This window comes from Aphelocoma coerulescens, chromosome 1 (genome assembly GCF_041296385.1).
Source record: "Aphelocoma coerulescens isolate FSJ_1873_10779 chromosome 1, UR_Acoe_1.0, whole genome shotgun sequence".
In the NCBI taxonomy this organism is placed as follows: domain Eukaryota; kingdom Metazoa; phylum Chordata; class Aves; order Passeriformes; family Corvidae; genus Aphelocoma; species Aphelocoma coerulescens.
Window position 1 is genome coordinate 119,818,292 of NC_091013.1, and position 15,773 is coordinate 119,834,064.

The window sequence follows — 15,773 nt, forward strand, 5'->3', positions numbered from 1 at the left end:
ACAGAATCCTGGAATAGTTTGGGTGGGAAGGGAGCTTAAAGCTCTTCCAGTCAGGTGGGCAGGGACACCTTCCACTCTGCCAGGCTGCTCCAAGCCCCAACATCCAGCCTGGCCTTGGACACTTCCAGGGATCCAGGAGCAGCCACAGCTTCTCTGGGCACCCTGTGCCAGGGCCTGCCCACCCTCACAGGGAAGGATTCCTTCCCAATATCCCATCTAACCATGGCTTTGTCAGTGTGAAGCCATTCCCTGTGTCCTGTTTCTGAGATCCCAGGACTGAGTGAATCGTTTGCCTCAGGGTGAGCTCTGCAGCAGCTCCGCCCCAGAGCCTCTTACCGATGGGGGTGCCCACGCCGTAGCCCTTGGAGTCGATGAGCCCCCCGATCTGGGTGAGGTTGCAGTTCCTCTGGGTCACGTACTCGATGCTGGTGGACTCCATGAGCAGGGCGTAGTCGGTGGTGAGCACGCGCTGGATGCCCTCGTCGTTGTTCTTCACCAGCGCCGTCTGCTGCCGGCTGCTCATGAACGCCCACATCTTCTCGTACGTCGAGATTTTGGATTTCTGCGGAGGGAAAGCAGGGCACAGGATCACACCAGCACCCAAACTGCCCTTGCCAAATGCTCCTCAGCCTCCCCAGCCTCAGTGCCTACCACATCTGGAATGACAGGGAATCGGTGGCAGGGTTTTCCTTCCCACAGCTTTTCCCTCTTACTGGCCTTTGTAGAGGAGTTTCCTTTTTTTCCCGCTTTCTTTGCAGTGCCAGGAACTTCCTAACCAGCCTGGCTGTGAAGTGCTCTGAGCTTTACTGGGCCAATGCCGTTCCATGGACTGTAGCACCCAAGCAGCTGAGCCAGTGCAGCTGGACACTGCTGCCCTCGGACACTGCTGCCCTTGGACACCCCACTCCCGCCCGTTGGGGCACACCCACTGCTCCAGGAGCCTGGTGATGAGCAAAGCATCCATCTGCCCCTGTTACGTTGGTAGCACTTGCCTAAAAGTCATGCACTTCAGGGATAAAGTTTGAGAAATAAACCGAATAAACTGCTTTGTGCTTCCCACTGCAATCAGACTTAAGGATGTGATCTTTTTGCCACAGGGTTAAGGGCAGCGTCTCCTCAGTCCCTCAGGCCCTGTCTCTGGTTTACAGCCATCTCAGCTGGTTCCAGGCTCAGTTTTAAGCACCAGCTTCAGGGGAGATTCCTGTGAGAAGTTGATTTTCTGGTTCTTTGAGCTTTAAACGTTAATATGCCTCACCTGTAAATTCAATATCTGTGAATGTCACCTAAATTCCCCCTCAGTTTGGCGAGCCACAGGATACCACTAAACTCTGAAGGTGGCTAAGTGGCTCTTTGCAAGTAGAAACCCTTTTTACTCAGTGCTCAGTGGGGAATATTTTTGAAATTGATGCTATGTTTATGCACTAGACTGAGTCTGACAGTGAATTTACTGGAAGGATGTATTCCTTATTCAGAAGAGTTTGCAAGAAAGATCTTGCCTTCTCAACTTGCCAGCTCCCATTTTTTCCAGGATAGATCCTGTGCCAAATGTGCCCTTTGAATTTTCGTTAGTTTCAGCGGAAACACATCTGCACTTTAGAAGGGAGGAGCTGGCACGAGCTGCCACACAGGATGAAGATCTGTTATCATGGAGAGGGGCAAGACAGCAATGGAAGGTTTATGGACGTGCTGGAAACAGCAGGGCAGCAGTCCGGAGAAATAAATGTGTGTCACTGCTTGGGGATGGGAAGCATCTTGCCTTCAGCTGGATTTCTCCCAGATCTGGCTATCCCCACAGATGGGCAGTGCTGCCTGGGGTGCTGCTGGCTTGCCCTCCTACAAGGCTGAACTGTCCTGAGCTGCCCAGGCCCTGGTTTTGGGGCATTTTCATCTGTTCTGGACAGATTTCATCTGTTCTGCACAGGGAGGAGGCTGATTCTGAGGTTCCTTTCAAAGTCGGAACTCCATTTCCCCCCCACAAATAAATCCAATTGCTTCTGTTTTCATTGCCTCCACTGTCTGGCTAAAAGTCACTGCAGAAACTTCCTTGAAAAATATTCCATCTTTAGAATAATTTTTCTTCTGGGGGAACTGTTGCAGCAAGGACACTGGTGCTAGGCATTGCGAACCAGTAACAATCACAGCTGTTGGTACGTGCATTGTAGACACCCCTCACTGAAAGTGATGGCAGCTTGAATAAATGCAGATGGAGCCTTCAGGAAAGCAGCGGCAGTACCTTGCTCTCCTAATATGCTTCCTGATCTCCATCCCACCCAGCAGTTACGCTGGGTCATCTCATCTTCCAAGGGCTTCCTGCTGCTACTTTGAGCACAAAGTCCTAAATCAAAGCCCTTTAGAGTCTGCTTTGTGCCAGCATCTTTTTCTGTGCCTGATGGCTCCAGAAATCCTTCTTCCCGTGTGTGTTTCCCTTACAGTCCTGACAACCAGAGGGATCTGGGCTTTGCCCCTCGTGTCCTGCGTGCCACTCCCTTGTTCCTGTCCCCTCCACAGCGAGGAACTGTTGTGGTTTGCTTTAGAAAATGTTGGTCTGAAGAAATCTGTTCCTCTCGGCATTCCTTGGCTTTAGTACTATTTCATTTGCCAGATCACCTCTGGCAGCACAGAAAGCACTCGAGGTGATGACCCCCCCCAGGGCACTCCAGCCCCGCGCCTCACTCCCTCAGGGGCTTTGTGCTGCCGGTGCCAATCCCTCCTTTCCCTCTCCCTATTCCCGGCGCTCCAGCACTGCCGGGGACAGGACAGCTCCCAGAAGAGAGGCGGTGTCTGGAGTATCACGGCAAAGGCGCTGTAACTGTGCTGGACCCTGGGTGGAGTCCGAAATGGAGGAACTGCTGCCTGAACTCCCCCCTGCTGCCTTCTCTCAGTCCCCTGGCCCCTCCCTGGGCTGTGTGTGCTCATTTAGCTCTAGGAGATTTGCAGCATTTCTCAGTCTGAGGGAGGCAAAGTCAGAGCCTTGCTTTGCAGACAGAAGTATATGATTTTGTTCAGAGATCTACTCCAGGGTTTTTTATTTCAAGTTTTGGACAGGACAAAGAACCCCTGATCTTGTGAGGGTCTGGAGACACTTCTGTAATAAAAATCATAACACCTTTGATAAAACACGGAGTGTTTACAAGTGTGAGACATTGCATTTTTCATGCATTTCCACTGTGTCACCGTCCCTGTGCCAGGGAATCCATCCCCGGGTTCTGAGCTGTCCTTCCCCTGTGCTTTGTGCACATGTATTTCAGGCACAAGTAAGCTGGCACATGTAGTGCATAAATATTTAACCACCTTGTCTGGAAGTTCTCCTTTAGAAGCTTACATGCTTTGAAGCCTACATATTTCTGCCTGAGGGATTAATGGTGCAAAAAGAAATCAGTGTAAAACTGGAAACAGCTCTAGGAAATTTGTTCTGAGCTTCTCATGTTCAGCTTCAGGACCTATTTCCCCTGAAAATGCGGGGGTGCAACAGGTTTTGAAATTTTGTCTCTGAAGCTAAATTTTACTTCAGAATATCAGTGGCAGTGAGCATGCTTGGGCATGGAAGAGCCAGAGGAGAATCCAGAGCTTGCCGGACAGGAATATCTCCAGGTGGGTTTCCATCTCAGTGGAAGTGTCAGCTCATCATTTCAGGAGCTGACTGTAGCAAAATGCTGTAGTTGCTGTCTTTCTTTCAGCAAGGAAACATTTCTGTTCAGCCGCAGGAGAGCCTTGGCAGGGGCAGTTCACCCTTGGCAGCAGCAGCAGCAGGGACAGACTATACAGAATTCCAGAATCCCGGGATGGTTGGGGTTGGAAGGGACCTCTGGAGATCACCCAGTCCAACCCCCCTGCCAAGGCAGGGTCACCTGGAGCAGGTGACACAGGAATTTGGATTTTAGGGATGTCTCCAGAGAGGGAGGCTCCACGCCCTCCTGGGCAGCTGTTCCGGGGCTCTGCCCCCTCCATGGACAGAAATCCTTCCTCAGGTTGAGGTGGAACTTGTTGTGTTTCAGTTCATGGCCACTGCTCCTCATCCTGTCACTGGCACCACTGAGCAGAGTCTGGCAGCATCCTCTGACAGCCCCTGGGGCCATTTGTGTGGATTGAGGGGATCCCCTCTCAGCCTTCCCTTCCTCACACTGACCATGCCCAGCTCCCACAGCCTCTCCTCATCAGAGATGCTCCAGACCCCTCATCCTCTCTGTGGCCCCCTCTGGACCCTCAGATCTCCCATGACTGAACCATTCTGGGTGTGCATTATCCCTTTTTCCTCAGAAGGGCTCGTGGCTGAGGGAGGGCAGGGTCAGGCTGGGGCAGCTCTGCCTGGCACAGATGTTGTTCTGCCCCACTGCTGCTCCCCCAGAGTCCCATCCCCTTCAAAGGCTCTGTGTGTGGGGCTCCATAAACACCATCCTCAGATGCCACAGGGAAAAGCCTGATCCGGCCTCATCCTGAGCCTGACTTCCCTGCTGAGACTGCTGGCGAAGCTGCTAATTAATTCTGACTGTCACAGGATTTTTGTGCATGTATTCTGTATTTATAGCTTGTTGGCTTTTACACTGACATTTTATGAGATTACCCATTTTGTATATAATTGATACTAATAACGAAGAAAAAAAAAGAACACAATTATCACAGTAATACCAAACAATTAGCCTCAGAAAACTGTCTGTCACTTGCAGATGTGTTCAGGTGTGTGCGTGGCCCCTGTATTGATGGTCTGGGTAATATTGACCATGGAGCATTAGAAAAAGGGACAAACAAACCTGCATTTGCCTGCGGAATTACCACGGTGCAAATGTGGCTTTCAGAAGGGGAAGCAGACTTTCCCAGCTGCTTTTTCATGAGGTGGATGCAAGGAAGTAGGATCCCAGCTGGAGGAGGATATCCCCATGTCCATGCCATGGCTCCCATCAAAGGCAGATGGGTTTGCTCCTCACTGAAGTTCAGTGCCAGGCTGGTTTTCCACATGTCGTGGGGGAAACCTGCCGGGTTTTACATTCCTGTGCTGAAGGATCTGCCGTGGCTGTGGGTACCTGGTGTATTTATCTACCCCTCCAATCCCTCGGGATGCTGCGGCTCCGCCTCCCGGGGCTGCCTTACCTTGAAGAAGGTCATGGTGGATCCGTCTCTGACAGCCCCGTACTCTATCTTGGTTTGCTTTGCCAGGTCATCTGCCGAGTCGATGGGGGATTCCATCCTCTCCACAGTCAGGAAGGCAGCCAGGTTGGCAGTGTAGGATGAGATTATGATTAAGGTGAAAAACCACCATATTCCTCCAACTATTCTGGTGGAAAGAGCTTTGGGCATCAGCTCTGATCCTGTTACAACACCACCAAGACAATTGTATTAAAATGAGGCTGAAGGATGCCTTTCCTGATACCACAGACTGGTTTTAGGCACACAATGCTTTTATGAGCTGCAGCATGATAAAATGGTTTCAACAATAATCTCACAGATGCACAGCTGACATTTATAATGGTAACACACCGGGAGGGGGATGTGCGCCATGATACATGACAAATGGAATTACCCTTGAGCCCCCTTACCTCTCTGAGCTAACCATGCTTGTGATATTAACCTTGTACATCCCCAGCAAGCTACTCTGGCATTTTTGTCTGCTTCTGGAGTCCCTTTGTGCCTGTACACTGCAATTGATCTTGTAACCAGAGCTCTTTAGCAAACTCTGTTCTGCTCACAGCTACCTGACAGAAATACCTCACAGGAGGAGCCTGCCCTGTGCCTCCTATCGACACATCTCAGCACCAGGAGGGAAATCAGTGCAGCTCCAGTGACCTCCAGTGAACCTCAGCTCAGCCCCCAGAAAACCTCTTCCTACCAGTGTGTGTTTCACATTTGAGAAATCAGAGGGGTGATGGACACATCCCTCGGATCTTCAGGGTGATGCAAAGTTTTGGACGCTGTATTTAACACTCATTATTGCTGAACAGGTTTCAGCAGGTCTCTGCCATTGCCCTAGCTCCCCACAGAGCAGCACGTGCTACCTGCACTGAAATGGCTTCAGGCAGCTCTAACCTCTAACCTCAGCTACAGAGATACTGGTGTTTCCAAGCACTCGGAGGCAAATTTTCTGCTCTTGTTGGGGGCCCTTCCCCACTGAATTCTGTCCATAATGTGGGATTCAAGGATCTGGTTCAGCAAAGCTCTTAGGCTGCCACCTGAGGACTTTTGACTTCAAGTTAAGTTTTTGCATAATTATTTTTCTGATGAGGGATGGACTTAAGAAAATACTTAAGTGCCTGTGAACAGAGTGCTCAGGGCTAAAGCTTTTGATTTGACAAATGTATTTTTATTACTGGAAAAACATGTAGACCTATTATGTCTCCCCAGCTGTTCAATGAGTTCTGCAAGAAATTTCAGCATGTTTCAGAGGAGGTTTCCAGACTTTGCAAAAACTCTTAATGTGACTTTTGGGGCAGAGACCGAAAGGGTAAAACCTTCCCCACCAACCAGCAAACAGATTGGAGCTGGCTTTGTAAACACAGAGCTGTGTCTCTTAAAGGTCAGAGCTAAGCTTAGCCCAAGGGTTGGAGTGTGTTGACAGAACTGCCAAGCAGCGAGAGCAGTCTGAAGGCAAAACTCTCACTTGAAATTTTCCAGTCCAAAAGGAGTTGTTTCCAGAGCTGTAGCTCTGTCTGGGTTTGTGTTTGGGGTTCTGCTGGGGTTCATGCTTTTTAGATTTTTTTTTTTTTAATACAATGAAATATTTCCTCATTGCTCTCTCTTTTTAAGCTGGGGTTGAACTGCAAAAGCTGTGTTGGTTCAGGTCACCCTGAAGGAATTCTTGCTTTTAAGCTTAGGCAGCCATACAAATGGAATTCCTACACTTGGCCCCTGATGCTGTGCCCCACCCATGGAACGTGCCAGCGCTGCTCAGGAGTGGATGGAAAGTCCCTTGTGCTGCGCTTGTGGGGTGGATGCCAAACCTCCTGTGACTTCCTGCAGCAAGTGATGTTTGTGGGAAAGAACAGGCTCGGTTCACCGGGCTCTGAGCACCACAGCCTGGTGATTCTGCACGGAGTGACTGCTCTGTGGAGGTGAGAGCAAACCCTGCTCCTGGCTGAGTGGGGCAGCATCTCGTTTTCCCCATGGTCATTCCAGTGTCCACCTTTCCAAGTGCCTCGAGGCAGCGAAAAGTTTATCACAGAATAATAGAGTGACCTGGGCTGCAAGGGACTTTAAAGATCATCCAGCTCCACTTCTGCCATGGGCTGGGACACCTCCCACTCTTCCAGTGCTCCAAGCCCCATCCAGCCTGGCCTCGGACACTTCCAGGGATCCAGGGGCAGCCACAGCTGCTCTGGGCACCCTGTGCCAGGGCCTCACCACCCTCACAGGGAAGGATTCCTTCCCAATATCCCATCTGTCCCTGCCCTCTGGCAGTGGAAGCCATTCCCTGTGTCCTGTTCCTCCAGCCCTTGTCCCCAGTCCCTCTCCAGCTCTCCTGGAGCCCCTTTAGGCCCTGCAGGGGGCTCTGAGCTCTCCCTGGAGCCTTCCCTTCTCCAGGTGAGCACCCCCAGCTCTCCCAGCCTGGCTCCAGAGCAGAGGGGCTCCAGCCCTGGAGCAGCTCCGGGGCCTCCTCTGGACTCTCTCCAGCAGCTCCAGGTCCTTGTGCTGCTGGTCCCAGGGCTGGGGCAGCTCTGCAGGTGGGGTCTCACCTGAGCAGGGGAGAGGGGCAGAATCCCCCTCCCCTGCTGCCCACGCTGGGGGCTCAGCCCGGGATCTGCTCCATCCCCCTGCTCCACCCTGGCACTCTCTGCCCCAGCTGCTCCTGCCTGCCCCGTCCCTGGCTGAGCTGGGCTCTGAGGGACAGCTCTCCTTTCTGACAGTGACAGCTTCCCTGGATGGATTGGATGAAATGCGCCCTGTTTGGATGCTTTCAGAGGATGCAAACACATCTGAGACTTCCAGGGGAAAAACAGGGGAAGCAGCATCTAAATCAAAATGTTGCCAGCAAGACTCAGGGGCAGAGACAATACTTGCTGAAGTCTCTCTAGTGCCTTTTTATGGCAGACATGACAGCCAATCCTGATCCAGACTTTGCTCACGCTCTGTAGAAAAGAGAAAGTCTGATCATCACATTTTAAAATTTAATCACAAGTGGCTTCCAGTCAAGCATAACGAGCAGCTGCTGCCAAGGAGGAGGAGCGCAACGCTAGACCCAGACTTCCACCACCACTCACATCATGTCCAAACTCTTCACGTGACCATGATGCACAGACAATCACACCACAAGTTTGCACATGGAAACATTTGTGTTGCCTTACAAATGTTTTTTTTCATTTTTTTTTTCCTTTCTTTCTTTCTTTTTCTCTCTTTCTTTCGTTTTGTTTTGAATCTTCTTAAAAGACAAGCAGAGTCTGGTTGGGGCTGACTGTCATGTACCCAAGGTAGTGGTAACGAGCAGACACTGCATCCCACAGTTTGCTGTGGATGATGGTAAACTCCAAAAAAGGCAGGACAGGAAACACAGAATCCTGGGGCACTTTCACACACAGGGCAACCACAGTTAGATACACACACCTGCCTGATACTGTAAAACCTCAGCCTGTGTTTTACTGACAAATTGGAAGGAAAACAAAACCAAAAAGCTCCAAAACAAAGCAGAAATGCTCTTCTTTCATCCAACCTCCTTCAAAGCAATTTCTGTGGGGAAGCTCTGTATCCTCTCAATACAATAATGCACCACTAAAAGCAAGTGCATCTTAGGTACAATGCAAACTTTATTCTCTACCATATCTAGGAAAAAAAGCCTCTTTATTTTAAAATTTCTTCTACTGCTATTCATGTCTGTTAAAGAGGAAAGAGTAAACTGTACCTGTGTGACTGCAGAGATGGTTTTACATTCCTTACTTAAATGTTTAGGAATTTAATACCAAGGTACTTCTGGGCTTTGCCTTTTTGGTTGTTGCGGAGTGGGGTCTTTTTTGTTCAGCTTTGATTCAACTTGAAAAGTTTGTCAGAAAACATTTTCTCTCTTTTCAGTGGAGCCCAGTTTTGGTGAAAAGTGATTTAATTGGAAACCTTAGAACATAAATGCCATAAACAAATGTGTTTAGTACACAGGTCTATTTGAGTTCTGATATGGAGTAAGCTTCACTGCCCCTCCTTGGCACCTGAGTAAAATGTCACCTCCTTCCAAAATCATCAGGAACGGGGGCTTGTGACTGGGTTAAGTTAAGGCTTCTGGGGTTGGATGCATTTACAGAGGGATGGGACACACACCTGCAGGAAAGCCATAGAAAACAAGGGTTTGGTGTTGGTTTTAAACAATGTGTTTGACAAGTGCCTGCAAACTCAACAATCCTTCTGGAGAAAGAGCATCTTCCCTTGTTTGGCAGCTGGAACAGTTCTTCTAGGGCAGCTAAGGCTGTTTGTGTTGGGATGGAGCCCAACATTTTCCTGTTGCCAAACCTCTTATACCAATGAACTCAAATTGAGCCTGAAGCACTTCATATCCCTCTTGCAATTAATTCACATTTCAGCTGCAGAACGCCTCTGTGGTCCTGCCTGCTCCCCCTTCTCTTCTGGCCGGGGTTGCACTGGTTCCCCTGTGGCAGTGGCACATGGCTTTGTTCCCTTCTGCTACTCAGGGTGTGTGAGATCAGGTTTTACAGTACATGCTGCATTTACAGAGGGTGGAGTTTACCAGCACAGAAGCCCTTGAGCAGACTGTGGGACGTGTGCGAGACCGAAGTGTAACCGGTGTACCTTGCTGCATGAGAGCTCCAACTCCAAACCAGAAACTATTTAGTAAAGTAAAATTGTTTTCCACCACATCTGAGTCTGGGTTGCACGGGTGGGGGTTATACCACTCGTATGGTGTAAACCTGTGGCAGTCAACAGAAACAGTCTGTAAACATCGAGCAGAGGACACACAGCAAACCTGCTGAGCGGCGCTCCCCGGCACGGCACCACGCAGGGAACGGGCAAGGGACAGCCTGGAGTGGAGGGCTGGCCCCGGGACATCCAGCAAAGGAGAGCCTGGCATGGAGGGCTGGCCCCGGGACATCATCAGCGCCCTGTGCCAGCGGTGGAGCAGCTGTGGAGCGATGGCTGGCACAGTGCTGGGCCTGGCACGGGGCTGCTGCTCCTCTCCTCCCTGCTACAGCCCCATGGCTCCCTGCCCTGCTCACGGGGCACCGCTGGGAGCCACGGGGCTGCTCCTGGGAAGCGTTTTGGGAATAAGGAAGGAGCAGCAGCCCTCTCAGGGCAGCAGCGCTCGCTGTCTGTGGGTGCTGGACGTGCTCTCCCTGCAGCAGCAGGTGCCCATCATTCCCAGAATCACTGGATGCTCTGAGCTGGCAGGGCCCCACCGGGACGTGGAGTCCCACTCTGAAGGACAGGGCCCACACAGGACCAGCCCCACAGCCTGGGCCTCAGGAGCACCCTGCTCTCCCAGCTTTGGGAGGCGCTCGGAGCAGCGGCAGCTCCAAAGCCACAGGGACGCGGGACGGGCACTGTGGGGAGGGAGCTGCAGAGGGATTCCTGGAAGAACTCTGGGCTAAGCACACAGCCAGCAGGAGCACCCCAAGGAGCGTTCCTCCTCAGGGTGCCCGCTCTGGCTCCCCAGTGCGGCGTGCCTTCCTCATGGAGCGTGTGAACGCAGCTCTAATCGACAGCCTCACCCAACGTTCTAATTACTGTTGCAACAATATAATTGCGCATTGAATCTATGCACGGGTGAGAGCGGAGTGCCTTGCTTAGCTGGAGTAATGAAATCTGGTAATAATGAACCTGTTAATTGGGAGAGGATGTAGCTTAGGATGCCATCAGCTGCGCAATACCCAGAACGAGAGTAGCAAAAATCACAACAAAAGACAGAGTTTTCAGGTTCAAGTTACAACAGTTCTGCATGCACCCGTCACAAGAAAAGCAATTCCCAAGTTATGTTTCAGATTTCTGCTGGAATAATGGAAGCAGGTGTTGTGGAGTGACCAGACTGTTCCTGACTCAGTCCATGCACACAGAGGGAAGCACATCCCTAGCAGGAGACCCTGAATTAGGACCAGTAGGTTGCCAACAGCCCTAGGAGTGACAAGCTCCCCCCACAGTGTTCACACAGGGCAGGAAGAAGAATACATCCCTCTGCCTGACCTGCCTGGGAAGCCCAAGGCTGGGATTTTGCAGGGTTTCAGAAAACCACCACATTCAGTGAGTTGGACACAAATGTCTCATCACAGAAAGAGCAAGAGAGCCACTGCTAGAAAGTGGCGATGAAATTCTGGCAGCAAAGCTCTGTCTGCCAGACTGGAAAGGTTTTTCTAGCCCTGGGTATATATTTCAATGTGTTAGCGGGGTGTCTGCCTCTTTTTCACCTTGAAACAAAAGCTGATTTTCTTCTCGTGTTCCTATTGCTGTGCTGAGCTCTGGTTTACAGTTCAGCAGAATTCACTGCTCAGACCTTCTGTTTCCCTGGCCTTTTTTTCCCGTGGTTTTCTCCCTCTTCAGCAGCTGCTGTGCCGAGGTTTCTGATAAAGGTGAGATGCTCAAGGTCACCCAAGCACCTTTTACCACAGGCTCTGTGTGACTTATTGACTCAGCTACTTGGCTCTACCGTCACTGACATAACAGCACAGCTGACATGGCATTAGCAGAAAGGGGAATTTTGGCAGAAAACACCTCGTTCATCCGCTGCCAGTGTACTTGGGACAGAGCTTTGCCAGTCTGCAACCCTTCTGCGTGATAAAAACTTCCGTGTTTGAGTCTAAAAATAATGTAACAATGACAGGGCTACCTAAGGCTCAGAGACAAATGAGAAATTATCCAGCTGCTGAAAGTTGAAAGAAATGACAGGAGGATTATACCAGTCTGTGCACATGATTTCCAAGTATTTGTTTTCAGGAACTGATGTCAAAATGTGGGTAACCATTTAATTTACTGCAGCAGTCTTTAGAAGTGGATGGTTTCTGGGGTTATTAAAACCAACCGATATTTGCTGAAACACTTTGCAAATCTTACAGAAATTTTGATGTATTTGGAGACATGGACAGGTCTCGATGTGGGTTGCAAGAACAGCTTAGCTTAAAATGCATAAATCCAAATTAACTTGAACACAATTTCACTTCTTCAGCCCATGCAGCTGAATGTAACCAGGCACTGCTTTCCGGCAGCAGCTCAAGGAAAGCATTTGTGTGCCCTTCCACTGTTCCGAAGTGCAGAGGGCTGGGGGATGTTTTCAGTCTTGGCACACAACTGCAGAAGAGTCAGTCTGTCAGAGTGGAGCACATTCCAGATTAGTCATGACTGAGATCATGGGTTGTGTACAGTAACGTTATTATTTATGGTACAGTGAGGCACTGCAGGAGCCTGTGGGAAGTCACGAGTAATTGTACACAGCCCCACAGCTGCCAGGGCGGGATAAACTCCCCTTTCACCCCAGGCCACCCCGGGAAGTTAACCCCTGACCTCTCCTCCTGTAATTCACAGAACAATTTCAGTTGGAAAAGACTTCTAAGGTTGGACCTCCAGCAAAACTAGGTTCACCTTTTGGTTTTTTTACCTTTGAACCGTGTGCACCATGAGTGGAAAAGAGAAATGCCTACATGCAAGTAACAAGCTGCTTTTCAGCACATGTCTGCTGGGGTGATGCCTCCTGATGCATCCCGTTGGATATTTCTCTTGGAACAGCCCTTAGGAAAAGCAAAACCTCAGTGCAATACACAAAGGGGACAGCAGTGTTGATGAGAAAATACCAAGCCTTTGCAGAAATGTTTTAGGATTGGATAACCCCCTTAGGATGGTTTGATAGCCCTGTACTCCAGAGCCCATCCAACACCTGCAAGGGGAGAGGCTGTGGGTGCGTCTAAAACTCTGTCCTGGCCTTACCTGGCAATGACAAAGAGGACACAGCTGACTCCAAGGCAGGCCAGGAGAACGTACATCCAAATATCCGGGGAGAGAGGGTTTAAAAAGGAGAAAACGCCGGGGTTGGTCCCGTTGGGCTTCCGGTACAAGATACTGATTCCCAGCGTCATGAAGGGCTTGGAAAAGTCAATCACTTTCTCTCTGACATAGGTAATGGTGAGAGGAGCAACAGCCAGGTCAGCTTTCTGGGAGCACAAAAGAGAAAACACTGGTCTCCTTCATGTTCAGCAAACCCACCGCAGCTCCCTCCATTTCTTCCCCAAGAATTAAAGAATATGCCATATTTGGCTCAAATTCAACAAAATTTAACATTTCTAGGGTATTTTGGGGGGGGGGGGGTGACACTGTTTCCTCTTTTTACAAGGCAGGGGAAATTTGGGATGTGGCCACTGATGGAGGTTTCCTCCCAACACCTGCAAACTGTTCATTCAGACACTCCTACTCTGATGGGTGGCAGAACAGACACAGCGGTGGCTCTAAAAAGCAAAATCCACAGCAAAGATTTCATTCTAAAATACCCCAGGTGAAAGGAGAATAGAGAGAGAAGGGTTCAGTCTTACATGATCTATGAGTTCCTTGACCATCCCATTCCACTCTCCCTTGTCATTCTGGGCTCCGTATTTGCCGTCAGAAACGAGCTTGACCTCGTAGATGAAGCCTAAAATATTTGACAGCTCCTTTAGCAAGTCTAGGCAGTACCCCTCGAATCTGTCATTGCCATACAAGGGCTTGTCAGACTTCTTGTACATCACGTAGGGATCCTCCTGCAGGAAAAGACAGCAGACAGTCAGCGAGAGACCTGAGGCTTGCTTTGGGTTAGATCAGTTTCTCTTCACGATGATGATGTTTTCCAAAGGGATTGCGAGTAGATGGAAACCAACAATTTACCCTGTGCATTAAAGCTGTTCTAGGTGTGTTAACAAACTCACTGAACGAATTAGAGATGAGCATAAGGGCGCTAGTTTTCAGTGGAATGGACCATTTGTGGCTCCCGGGAGCTTTAATTCTAGTTGTGCCCAGCAGCTCCAAACTCAGACCCAAGGTCTGGATCCTACATTGTCCCACTCCAAGGGACAGGAAGGGATACTGATGGAGAGAGGGTCCTAAATAATAGAGAAAAACCCTAAGGGGAACCTAACATTTTATATTCTGTGAAAAATAAGGATTTACTGGGAAAAGTCTTCAAATGGAGCAACGAGGGAATGGAGAACAAAAAAGGCAGATTGCAAAGTGCATTTTTGCTTTCCCTTTCTCAGGATTTTGGATAGAAGAAGATCTGGGCAAGCAGTTTAATGTGGCAAAACACCTCTGGCAACAGACAAGTAGTGTAGCAGGGACCCTTTGAGCTCTTTCCCTCCTCCTGAGGGATTAGGCAGAGCAATTGAAAAAAAAGTGGCATTACTGGGCAGGCAGAAAGCACAAGGCAGAGCAGCTCCCAAATACCCAGTTACACCCTTTCCATTCCTCACAGTAAGAACAATGGCTCAATCTGTCTGTTTGCTGTTTGCCACTTCCTTTCAGCCCTCTTTGTCTCATTTTCAGTAAAACAGAGGCTGTATGAGCACTGAGTGCAAACCTGAGTGGTTGTGTGTGTTCGTTCTCCTGGGAGGAAAAGTGCGCAGGGCTCTCTCTGAAATGCTGGAGAAAGCGAAGCAGTTTTAGAGGCAGAGGTTCCTGGGAGTCTTCCACTGGCAGTGGGGTGGTTTTGAGTCAATCTCATGGATGGGTGTGTGGATCCTGACCCTAAATCTAGGATCTGGGGAGCCTTACCAGAATGGTGGTGACGATGAGCGTGCGGTTGGCCAAGGAGTCCGTGATGTTGGTGGACCGGTCCTTGTTGCTGTCCGTCATGTTAAGGCCACTGTAGGAGTTCCAGACCCCAATCTGCACAGAGGAGAGCAGGTGAGAGGCTGCCCTAATCCCCTAAACCCCTAAAGCACCGGCCTTGGGGCTCTGGTCACCTGAGGAAGGGACTGAGTGCTGGAGGAGGGCAGGAGCTTGGAGAAAGGCAGCAGCACCAAGGGCTAGTCCAGAACCCCCAGGGAACGACTGCAAAATGCAGAAGTGCAAACCCAGGAGCAGGGAGAGTACAAGGCTTGGCAGTGCAGTGCTGGGGTGGCCAACTGGCTACTGAAGTGGAACACGTTGGCTTTGTTCCCTGCTAAAGAAAATCTCAAATGTCTATGAGTTTTTAAAAATGTTTTCAATGGCGGAGTTGAGACACGTGGCAAGACCTCTCTCTTCTGATAGAACAGGTTAAAAGCCTGAATAACTACATTGGAGCAGACTGATGGATGCACTGGCCTTTTGCTTGCCCTGTGCCTTCAGCAGGTTTAGCAAAGATTATTCTGTCATTCCTGGACTCCTGCATATGCCAGAGCTGTCAAGGTGATACCATTTCACACATTTGCTCAGCAAACATCAGTGGCCAAAGGCAAATTCCTTTCTAGCCCCAGAGACAGTGACAACTTCCAGTATTTACTACCCAGTCCAAAGCCTCTGGGGAAGATCTGTGTGATTTCAGCGGATTTGGATCTACGCCTTGTGGGGGAAGAAATTAGAACCACGTGATTTATTCAGCTCAATATTTACCCAACTTAAATGCAGCCTGGAAGCATCTCCAGTGTTTTTGCCCTTGGATTGTGGTGCCCAGCCTGTCTGAGGGCTGATGTGAGGAGCTCCAGGCGAGGAGCTGGCTCAGGCAGTTTGGTTTGTGCTGGGCACTGTGGAGAGCACAACCATTTCAAACAAACTCGGGGTTTGTGTCCCCGGGTGCCACTGCTCTTGCCTTTCGCAAACTTTTCTTTTCCAAATTCTTAATGGGGGCAGCCATGCCATTTTAAGAAAAATGCTTATGCCAAGCATTTGTCAGTCATTCCCTTTGTTTCCAAAACTAGATCAGG

General features: G+C 49.9%; 1 protein-coding gene across 1 annotated transcript in view; it reads right to left on the bottom strand.

Annotated features, from left to right (window-relative positions):
- LOC138120098 (glutamate receptor ionotropic, kainate 1) overlaps window positions 1–15,773 on the bottom strand; it is a 53,964-nt gene that overhangs the window by 10,885 nt on the left and 27,306 nt on the right. Inside the window, exons 8-13 of the mRNA XM_069032543.1 lie at window positions 14,641–14,754; window positions 13,431–13,634; window positions 12,832–13,055; window positions 9,715–9,833; window positions 5,086–5,303; window positions 337–562 (exon numbers count right to left, since the gene is read on the bottom strand). Of these exons, the coding sequence (XP_068888644.1) occupies window positions 337–562; window positions 5,086–5,303; window positions 9,715–9,833; window positions 12,832–13,055; window positions 13,431–13,634; window positions 14,641–14,754 (1,105 nt within the window). The remainder of the gene's footprint in view (window positions 1–336; window positions 563–5,085; window positions 5,304–9,714; window positions 9,834–12,831; window positions 13,056–13,430; window positions 13,635–14,640; window positions 14,755–15,773) is intronic.